The sequence below is a fragment of the Arachis ipaensis genome, chromosome B05, assembly GCF_000816755.2.
Source record: "Arachis ipaensis cultivar K30076 chromosome B05, Araip1.1, whole genome shotgun sequence".
Taxonomy (NCBI): domain Eukaryota; kingdom Viridiplantae; phylum Streptophyta; class Magnoliopsida; order Fabales; family Fabaceae; genus Arachis; species Arachis ipaensis.
Window position 1 is genome coordinate 147,592,826 of NC_029789.2, and position 11,747 is coordinate 147,604,572.

The 11,747-nt window shown below is 32.0% G+C and overlaps 1 protein-coding gene across 2 annotated transcripts in view; it reads right to left on the reverse strand.

The window, feature by feature from the left end:
* The window catches only part of LOC107644873 (uncharacterized membrane protein YjcL), a 44,712-nt gene extending 40,458 nt beyond the window's left edge, over positions 1-4,254 (reverse strand). The window contains exons 1-5 of one of the 2 annotated variants that reach the window (XM_016348820.2): positions 3,873-4,254; positions 3,231-3,457; positions 3,024-3,134; positions 2,642-2,800; positions 2,293-2,534 (exon numbers count right to left, since the gene is read on the reverse strand). In XM_016348820.2, the coding sequence (XP_016204306.1) occupies positions 2,293-2,534; positions 2,642-2,800; positions 3,024-3,134; positions 3,231-3,457; positions 3,873-4,132 (999 nt within the window). In that variant the 5' untranslated portion in view covers positions 4,133-4,254. The remainder of the gene's footprint in view (positions 1-2,292; positions 2,535-2,641; positions 2,801-3,023; positions 3,135-3,230; positions 3,458-3,872) is intronic. The other variant, XM_016348821.2, reaches the window with a different exon arrangement.

The following is an 11,747-nucleotide window of genomic DNA, read 5'->3' on the forward strand; positions in this document are numbered from 1 at the left end:
AAGAAATAATTGGGTTTTTTTTTTTTTTTTCATTTGATTTGTGTTTAATAATGCTGAATTGGATGCAATTATAGATTGGATGTTACTGTTATTATAGATTGTATAGCTTTTTTTAAGAAGAAAATTTTGTTCTTTTCGATTCAAAAAGTTGATGATTTAAATTGTTTTCTACACTGTTGGTTGTTCCCTGAATTTGTGGATTCTGCATGCGCGCATTGCACAGGCTTTTTGTTCGTCGCTTCTGAGATTTGAGATTAAATAGCGAACCTGTACCTTGACATAAATCTGAAACATGCGTGAGACTGATCGATGGCTAGACATCCATCCAGATACGTTGAAGGAAATTACAAAGCGGCTCCATTCCTACGACGACCACATCCCACTTCGACTGGTTTGCAAGGAATGGAACCTCAAACTCGGAAGCAACGAAATTCCGTGGTTGCTGTTACCTGAAGAAACTTTCAAGACTAGTTTTGATGAAGAGGAGGAGGAGATCTACAGTCTGATGCATTTACCTGTTGCCGATGAAGATACACTTGAGACTAAGGTTCTTGAAGAGAAGGGAGTCTACCATGCCATGCTGCCAGGTATGCAGATGCTGGACATCCTCATTCGTGGTTCCTGTTATGGATGGTTGATCACCCTAACAATATCCGAAGGTATGATGCAAATGTTAAATCCATTTACAAAGATGCATTTCGATCTTCCTCCACTGTCAACTTTTCCCAATATAATCGAGTATAATCCTGGAGATGATGAATATACTTTTTGGGATTTTTTTGACAAAATCTCTAACCTAGAGCGCGATTATATGCACAAGATCCAAGTTTGGAAGGTTGTCATAAATTCACCTCCTAACAATGATAACAAAGATTTTATGGCGGTGGCTATATATGGACATTGCAGAAGATTAGCCTTTTACAAACCTAACAATAAGAGATGGTCATGGTCTGGCTTCACAAGAAACACAAATTTCGAAGATGTCATATTTTTTAAGGAGAAGATATATGCTGTAAACTATGGTGGCCAGATATACGAATTTGATGCAAACACAGAATCTGGGACTGTTGTGGGAGGAATCCATGCCCCACCTCCAATTGGGTTTACCGCATCCACTTCTGTGTTGAAGTATCTGGTTGGATGTGCCAATGGAAACATATTGATGTTGGTAAGACTTTTTGCTCGGTTGAGGGGCATAGAGAAGGAATTGGAGACCAAGAAATTTGACATCTATGAACTCAGAAAAGGTTCCAAAACATGGTCAAGATTACATAGTTTAGGGAATTACGTAGTCTTGATCGGATTCAATTCCAGTGTTCAGATGTTACCTGCCAATTTTCTAGGCAAAGGAAATCAAATTTACTACACGGATAACTTAATAGATCTGAAATCACAAGACTTTGCTTCCACATGTGACACTGGCATCTTCGACTTGAAGGATAGAAGTTTCCGAAGAATATTACGGGATGTCAAGTTTTTCTGTCGTCCTGTTTGGTGTTATCCCAATCAACATCTCTAGATTTTTCATTGCCACTCTTCTCTGATGTAGTTACTCTTGTTATTCAGTTTTTCGGAACAATGTTGTTTAGGTTTTTTTAATTGATTAATAAGTGGTTATAATAGTAGTTTTGTGTTTATATATTTTTACTTGCAAAAATGTTATTTACACACAAATCAATCATCAAAATTAGTTATTAGTATATAATTAATTTATTTTTAATGTGTATTTTATTTTCTAATATGTATTTTATCTTAATAATTAATTTTAGTAGTTAATTTTAATGTATACCTAATATGATTATTTTACTTGTAAAGTGTTAAAAATATGTGATATGATGTGACGAAAAAATACCAAGAGGTAGGTAGATTCCAATATATATAAGGAAGAATATTATTGTGACACTAAAAGTTGTATTTTAATATGTATTTTATTTAGGTGACTAATTTGGTATCTGTTTTTTTTATGTATGTAACATGGTTTTTTGGTAGTCACCAAAAAAAAAAACATGGTTTTTTGGTAAAATATGACATTGTCCTCCCCTTATAATTTAGGTGGCACTACACCTAACTCTCCTGAAATTTGTAAAAGAGGAGAAGATCAATGTGAATTTGACAAATTTCAGAAACATCAAGGAAGGTCAGAGTAATTTACCCTTTTTTCTTATCCTTCCCAATCTCCATTCCACATCAATTCTCTTAAATTTTTATGAACTGATATTATGTGGCCTACTTTATGCAAACTACTAGTGTCTTAACTTAAATTGGCAAAATTTAAGACTTTGTTCTTGTTACCTGCATCAAGACCAGTGCAAGAGTGTGACCGGCAGGTCCAAGGGAACCAATCTGCTTAGGGAGAAGAGTGGCTAAAATGACTATGATAGCCGTGGCTGCCGGGAGCGTTCCTCCTTGAATTCCAGATAATTTTGTTAGGTATGCAGCAACTTTACATATTACAAAAGATGTAGCAAGAGCTGTAGAGCTCTGCAACACAGGGATGTTGCCCTGATAATCCGATTCCAAATCAGTTGCATTATCTGCCAAGATTACTCACCAAAATCAATCTAACAGTTCTCATTTGAGAATGTGACTTTGATATCCAAATTCTTGCTCTTATGTTAGGATACTGTTTTAGGATTTGTACCTGTGGTTGTTGGAGCTGCAGCCTCAGGAGGAATTTTAGAAGCCAATGCAAACAATACCAAGAAATATAAAGCGCATATAACATTATCCGCGGCCACTCCTGCAGCTAGAACCGACGCGGACATGCCAAGCGCCTCTGAAATGGCAACATAATTAACAGCTACAGTAATCAACAAGAAAACAGGACAAAGGAAATTCATTCAGTTATCATGCTTTTATAACTGTTAAAATGAATGTTCACATTCAAAATAAGTTCACTAGTTAAGGCTGGTTAGTAGAATGCTAATGTTTAAAGGATATCCTATCACAAAAACTTCAACATATTGAAATTTTAATCTACATCCATGCATTTAAATTCAGAGGCAAATTGTTTGAGCACTTACATCCACCAATATAACTACCCATGAGAGCAGCAGCTATTTTCCAGTTATCAGAGCCGAGGGATCGCATAGGCACTATTAGAAACGCCACTAGAGTACCAACAATTGTAGCCACTGCCATCCACCACATGATTAAAAATCAAATTACTTTACAAATATCAACTAAGAAAAAATGTTTAGGGAATGCATTAAAGTTGGTATCAGTATCACCTGAACCAAGTAAGAAAGCTAAGAGCAGCGTCCCCGTGGAACGCACCACTTGATGCAAGTTTGCTCTAAACAATAGCAATGGAATGGTTAAGGGTAGGAGAAACTCCAAGACAAGAGAATATGCTGGTGCTTCATATGGAAGTATTCCTAAATTGCTTGCTGCAAGCCCAACTAATGTGCTCACCAGAGCAGCACTTACCATGCTCCCAATCTTGGTTTTCTCTGACCTTGCATTCCACACAAACATGTTGATATATACTTAATAGAATAGTCTATGTTACTCAGAATATATATGACAGGAAATTCCATATACTTAACAGTCACATTTTGCTTAACTCAAGTACTAATCTCCTATAACCCAAAATCTGAAATTCTGAATGTAATCTTACATTACTTACTTGAGTTTCCAGCTTCCAAGAAATTTGGAACTCAGGATTCTCACGAGGAACATGTTCATATGTACAACTAAGTAAAGCTTTTACTACAAGTACAACCGAAACATGAAGAAGAAGAAAAAGAAGGTGAAATTTATAAACTTTCTGTGGTTTTCAGATGAACCAAACAAAAGGGGCATCCAAAACAGTTACCAAGTTGGAAATGATAAAGTGGTGAGATAGATGAGAGAGATGAATGAATACTGACCAGAGACCAAAGGCACCAATGGAGAAGAGAGTTGACCAAGTTGCCCAGTGGTCATTAGGGGATATGATGGGTTGACTCAGCTGTGACTTCACTACTACCGAAACACTTGGACGTGAACGAGGTTTCTTCGACAAAAACGAGGTTGTGGTCCTTCTTCGCAGTGGAACTACAAACGGGTTGAAAGAAGGAAGGAGTGACACGTGGCACGGGGGAGAAAAGACGGTGAGCGGCGGTGACCACCGTATCGGGATGGAAGCCATGTTGGCAAGGGCTGAGCTGAGCTGAGATTGGAGAATGGCTTATCTATCTATCTATCTATCCGGTTGCATTTCACCTGGCAAAAGGACATGGTTTAACACGTGCGTTGCAGAGTGACTTGGTGAATGTTTCACTCTTAGAAACCTTGATAGTAACATTGTTAATGACTAGATTGTGATCTCAAATTCTTTTGGGATAAGGAGGGTATAAATTTTTTGGACAATTCACTCAAATAAAACAATTTGGAATTTACATTTATAGGAAGTTTAGCACAACAATTTTATTAAAATTTGGCCAGTATTTAATCAGTAAAAAATTAAGTAATCTCATATTATTAAATTTAATTTCATACTATTAAAAATACTATTAATAGCTAATTAATGACTAAAAATCACAAAATCTGCTGGTCTCTCAGCATTCCTCTTATATTTATTTAAATACAATAAAATGACATAAATTGAAATTAATAAAAAACATACATTTAAAATTGAAATAAAAAATAAAATGAATAGATTGAAATTAGATACAAAGAGAATTATTTTATGTTTTTTTAATTTCTTGATACAACAAAAAAGTGACTCCTCAACTTAATTTGTTCACCCCATAGTCTGTGAATTGAATCGAAGGGATTCATCAACCTTCCACCAATTTCCCGTGCAACAAGAAATGAACTCACTCAACTTCACTTATTCACACAATGGTATCATCTCGAAACCAAAAAAATATTTTGGCACTTCTAATCACTCAATCTACAATTACAATAGCTATAAAGGAATTTATAACCTCTTAATAAGTTAAAATAAAGAAAATCCTAAAGTTCACAGACACAAAGTCTAATTTAGTAACTAAATAAACAAAAATCAAAATACATCAAAATAAACTAATAACTTTTAAATAATATTTGATCTCTTCATGTCACGAGCATTTGAAGCACGTATCATTCTTCTCATCTTCTTCAAAACAAGATTCATCATCAAATCTTGTAGCAGAAAAAATAATATATGAAAAAGGACAAATATAAAGAAGATAATTTCTTTTTTTTTCGTATTTTTCTTTTTTTCTATTTTTTTGCACTGTATACTTTTTATTTTTTTAAATATAAAATCAACAAGAACCACTAGATAATAGTGAAATGCAAACAAGAAAGATAAGAACATAAAGAAGGACGTGAAATATATTCGGCTCTTTTTTATTTGGATATAAGAAGAACAGACATAGATTAATAAGAATTAATCTAATACTTGAGTTCTGATACTAAATAATATGAAAAAAGGATAAAAACAAAATGACATGAATTGAAATTAAATAAGAAAGATACATTAAAATTAAAATAGAAAATAAAAGGGATAGATTAAAATTGAATACAAAGAAAATCACTTAATTTTTATCCAATTTCTTGATACAACAACAAAAGAACTCCTCAACTTAATTCGTTCACGTCAAAATTTGGGAATTGAATCGAAAAGATCTTATATCCAATTCACCGTACAACAAGAGAGGGACTCACTCAACCTCACTTGTCTACACCATGATTTCATCTTGAAACCAAAAAAGTGTTTTGGCACTTCTAATCACTCAATCTGCGACTACAATAACTAAAGAGGTATTTATAACCTCTTAGTGGGTTAAAACAAAAAAAAAAAACTCCTAAAACCCACAAATATAAAGTTCAATTTATTAAGAGGCGGATTTACATATAAACTGTAAAACTTTTACTACGGTTTATAAAAAAACACATTTAACCATAAACGGCCCTAATTCTACTACGATTTATGAAAAGCTATATTTCTATGGCTGTGTTTGTTTACAGAGACAGGATATTGAGACAAGGATATTGAAACACAAAATCGTATTTGACAGAGGAGACATGGATAGAGACAATGTGTCCAGAGACACTGAATTAGTGTATTTTGCGTCAATTCTGACAGAAAGGACACGGAAACACTAACAAAAAACACAGCTTATTTTTTATTTTTTCTTTCATTATTTTTATTAATTTTTCATAATTAAATTTTTCGTCTCAAACTTTTTGAATAAAAAGGAAATGAGAATAAATTAGATTTTCATAATTTATTTTAGTTTATCACCAAACAGAATACAAGAACAAAAGATTTTGTATCTCTGTCCTTTATGTCTTCTTCTCAATGTTTTGTCTTGTCCTGTTCTCAAAAACAAACACAGCCTAAGTCTATGTATACTAATTGAAAAAAATTATTTTGATGAAGAAAATTATTTTTTTTCTTAATATAAAGATAATGTTACGGTAAAAAAAAATGGTAAAAGATAAAGATGATTTTTTTTAGAATGAAAAAAAAAAAACCTAAAAAGAGAAATTATCATATACAATACACAAATTTTTTAAAAATTAAGTATAATTTTTTGTTTTTCATTCAATTTTATTTTTTATCAAAAAATTTCCTTAAAATAACCCTAAGTACCTAGAACAATTAAAAAAAAAATAATATAGTTCTTTATTCACAAGAAGATCATTTCCTAATTGAAATCATGAAAATCAAATGAACCTATACAACCTAATATTCATGATTTACTAGTATATAATCACTCACCTAAATTCAAAAAATCCCAGAACTATCACTTTAACATGGTTCATAGTATTTCATTTTTACCTTACAATAACTAATTATAGTTTAGTAAAATGGTTCTCACTTATATTTTTTATTGGTTGATTTTAGGAGTGGGTATAGTTTGGACTTTCAAACATCCAAATTATATTATTTTAGAACTAATTTTATGGTTCATGAAATTAAACTAGAATAGCATTAAAAAGAAATTAGTTTTAAATCGGTTTAAAAAAAAATCGATTTTAAACCAATTTTAATATTTAAATTTAAAATGTGGTTTTCTTTTTTCGAAAATCTAATTTTGAAACTAGATTTTTTAATCTCAAACTAGATTTTTTTTAACAAAAAATTTAATTTTAAAACCAATTTTTAAAAACTTAATTTTCAAACCAAATTTTGTAACTAAAAATCTAATTTTAAAATCAGTTGAATTTAATTTTCAAACTATAAATTTGTTTAAAAATAAAAATAAAAAATTACTTTGAACTGATTTAGTATAATTTATTACTTTTGTTAGCAACGGGACAAAGTAGCACAATTACAATTACAGGAACATATGCAGGACAATTCATAATTGAAGGATTTTTGAAGCTAAATATAAAGAAATGGTTAAGGTGATTGATTATTAGAAGTTGTGCTATTGTTCCAACAATGATAACTGCTATAGTTTTTAATACATCAGAGAGTTCATTTGATACTATGAATGAATGGCTCAATGTGGTTTAGTCAATTCAAATTCCTTTTACACTCATTCCACTTCTTACATTCGTGTCTAAAGAAGAGGTCATGGAAACTTTTAGAATAGGCCCTATTGTAGAGGTAAGCTTTGTTTGCATTTTAACTTTTGTAGAATTGATTTTGATGTATACTGATTATGTTTGGTAATTCGTCTAAAAGTGATTTCTTCCTTCGAAGAAATAAATGATTATAAATATATCATGTTATGACTTTGTGAAGTAGTATAAAAGTGATTTCTTCCTTCGAAGAAATAAATGATTATAAATATATCATGTTATGACTTTGTGAAGTAGTATGGAAGTATTTTTTTTGAATTGACTAAAAAAACTGAACAAAACGAACTAAATCAAACCGATTTTAATGGGTTTGGTTTGATTCGGATGGCTTCGATAAAAAACTGAACCGCAGTTTAATTAGACGATAGGATCGGATGACTTTTCACTCAAAAATCGAACCAAACTGCACCGCGGACACCCCTTTCAAACATCCAAATTGTATTATTTTAAAACTAATTTTATGGTTCATGAAATTAAATTAGGATAGAATTAAAAATAAATTGGTTTTAAATTGGTTTTAAAAAATGAAAATCGATTTTAAACCAATTTTTATATTTAAATTTAAAATTTAGTTTTCTTTTTTCGAAAATCTAGTTTTGAAATTAGATTTTTTAATCTCAAAAACCAGATTTTAAACAAACTCCAAATATAAAACAATCAGATAAATGCCGCATCACTACTACAAAACATGTGTCCAAGCTCTCACTACCACTTAACCTTTATATCCCAAGACCAGAGTAAGAAAATATACTAGTGCAAGAAAGCCTTCCTCCTAAGTCCTAAACATAGCAGGGAATTCATGGAAAAACCCTAAACCCTAAACAAGTTCAAAGTTTAAAATTATAGTTCTCTCTACTCTCTTTCTTTTGTTAAAAAAGTTCAGAACATAAAAAACACAGTCAAACAAAGATTAAAAAAAATAAAAGAGAAGAATAAAAAAAAAAAACGAAAGCTCAGGTTAGAAGAATGAAAAAGAACAGCGGAATCAAGAAATTCAGTAGCGCTCAAATCAGGAGGAACAACTGTTGAGTTAAAAAATTAACTAACATAATTGATAATGACAAACATAAGATTATTGGACTAATCACCCAAATAGTTTTGATTATTTTGGTTGAGTATTGTAGGCCAAAATTCCTTGGTGCAGCAGCCCAGTAAAATAGATAAGAAAATCAAAACTGATGGGTTGTACAAACAAAGAAAGCCGAAAGGAATCAAAGTAAATGAAATCAGATGGGCTAAAGAAATCAAACGGGTTGCATGAATGATAACTGATCCAAGTCCAATTGCATCTCTCATTCAAATCCCTCCAATTTGCTTTCACCAAAAGTAACGTTCACCTTTTTTCCTTATGGTTAGAACTCAAAGAGAGAAAGAAAATTTAGCTCCTAAGCTGTTCACCAAAGAAGCAAGAAAGAGAAGGTTTAGCAAAAAAGGTTGAAGTCTAATCACCCACATCAAACTGTATCAAGAGAAGTTAGAAGCTAAAGGTGATTTATTTCCTTCTACATGCATCTCATTTTCTTCTCTTCATCTTCAACTCTCTGCCGCTCCAAATTGGGATAGATGGAAAAGATGACCTCTGATCAATATTGCTGCAAATCTATGGTCAAATTTGTGACTTGGGGACCAAGTAGTGTTTCAATGGCTAAGATCTGGTTTTTACCATTGAAAATAGTTGTTTTTGCTTTTCTGTGGCTTTTGGTCAACAAAAAGGGTCAGAATCAAAGTTCCTATTTTGAGGATTAACTGGAAAAGTGATATGGTGAGTTGGTAAAGCACATAGCTCGAGGGTTGACCTAAGAGAAAGCAACACAGCAACATGTAAGGAGATACAAAAGAAGAGTTTTCATCATTCTAAAGCTAAGGAGAGATAACCAGTGTTTTGAGGTTTACGTTCTGAGAAAAGTTCTCTGAAAAAGTTCATCAACTTGGACAGTACTTCCTAGTCAAAGGAGCATTCCGCCAGAATGAGGAACTAAATCAGAGGCAAGCAAATCTGGTTTATCACACAGCAAAGAGGCTGTTGAAACATTAATCTCCTTCATGTTTTATAGATTCTAATTTTCTTTTCAATGTTTATCTTTCTGTAATTTCTTGAGGTAAAAGGCTGAATGAGAGAGTCATTGAAAGAGCCTAAGAGTGGAAAGAGGTAGAGAGAAACACTTGAGAGAAAAGCCTAGAGTTATTTCAGATTTCTTTAGGTTGATTCTGTATCTTGTATCTTGTACCAATAAGGTATCCTTTTTTTAGTTGGGTTAGCACTAAGAGTGAAGAGTTAGGTCTTAGCATAACCAAGTCAAGTTAGGTTAGAACTTGAGTGTGAAAGGATTGTGTCAATCTGTGGAATTGGTGTATGTAATACTTTAACTATAGTGAAAATTTCACCACAACGACTGGATGTAGGTTGTATTGCACATACAAGGCAACCGAACTAGGATACATGATGTTGTCAGCTTCTCTTTTCTGTTTTCTGATATTCATGAGACATTGTCTCATAAATTTTTTGCTGCTGAGTTCAAACAGATTCAAATTGAAAGTTTGTTTTAAAAATGTTATTTCATTAAAGTAAAAGAATGTCATAGATTTAACCCCCCTTCTCTAAGCCTTCTACAACCTTCAACAACAATTATCAATTGATTAAAAAACTTAAAGAAAAAGTATAAGGAGACAATAAGTTTAGTGTATAATGTATACAATAGAAGTAAAATAATTAAAATTAGCTGATAATTAAATGGAAAAGTATATGGAACCAAGAGGTTACCAGCCAAAAGCTAAACAAAACTACATTAATTTATATTAATAATTAATTTTAAATTTTTAAATTCAAAATTTAAAAAATTTAAAATTGATTAAGTAAACCTAATTGAAACCTATAAAAACCTTTCTCTTCTCTCTCACATTAACCTACCCACCTCCAATAATCACACACACAAACCTTTCTCTCTCACCGTCGGGCCCTCTCCGCCTCTCCACCGCGACCCACTCCTCTTCTATCACCGACATCTGGTTCGTCGGATTCGCCACCGTCGACAAGAACCGCTTCCCTTTCGTGAACCAGATGTGTTACCGGAGCCATATTGATGTTGTTGTGATGATTGCGCAGTGAAAAATAGCTAAGAAATATGAGAGATTTGTGTGGTGTTGGTGTTGCTTTGATGAATAACAGAATAAGAAGAGAATAGAGAAGGGTGCGATAGGCAAGAATGAATCGAATGGGTTGGGTCTTGTTTGGGGCGGTGAGACGAAGAGAGGGTTCGGGTTCGAGGTCGGTGAGGTCAGGCTGTGGCCTGTGGGAGCAGAATGCAGATGCGTTGGGGGTACTTTACGCTGCTCTATGTTCCACCATACTCCCTATGCCTATATCTTTTTTATTTTTAAATTTTTTTGGTTAAAAATTGGATACGCTAAGCTAATCATTCCAAATTCATATGAAATCATCACGATGTTGCTCTCTGCATTTTGGGATATTAGGTGCTATTTTGATGATTAAAGAGACTGTAAACTATACAATTACAGAAATATAAAAAAAACATTCATTTAATATGGAAAAAAATATCCTAATACTTAACAAAAGAAATATCCAGTTATATTTTAGTAAAAATAATTAAATATCTATAAAATTAAAAAAAATATGAAATTCTTAAAGAAATAGAGACATTCACATTTGCAATACAAAAAAATTCGAAAAATATATAAAAGAACATCCATTTAGTATGAAAAAGAAACATTCTGATACTTAGTAGAAAAAACATCCATATATATTAAGTCGTAGAGATTTTGGATTCACCCAGAGATATTTGGCTAATATCCTTTTGGTTCCTTAGCATTGTTGTAATTAAACTAATTTGATTTGCAACAATGACAGTTACGTATACCGCACACCCTCTCTCCACACTAAAAATCTCATAATGAGTTTAGTGTATAATATGAATAAAATTAAAATTAAAATAAGCTGAAAATTAAATTAATTAATTTAAATACGAAAGAAGCACCAGCAGAGAAAGGAGAAGAGATGAGGCGTTCAACGGTTGAAGGAGAAGAGGACAAAGAGAAAAAGACTGGATTTGTGCGTGATTAAGTATGAACTGATTCTTGAATCAAAGTTAAAGTTTTTTTTTTTAAAATTTAGATCTAAATTTTAATCAGAATCTTGGATCCGCATTTAAAATTAATTAAATCATTTGGATTAAAAATTAAATTATAAAATAAATTTGATTTGATTTAAATTTTTTATTTAAAAT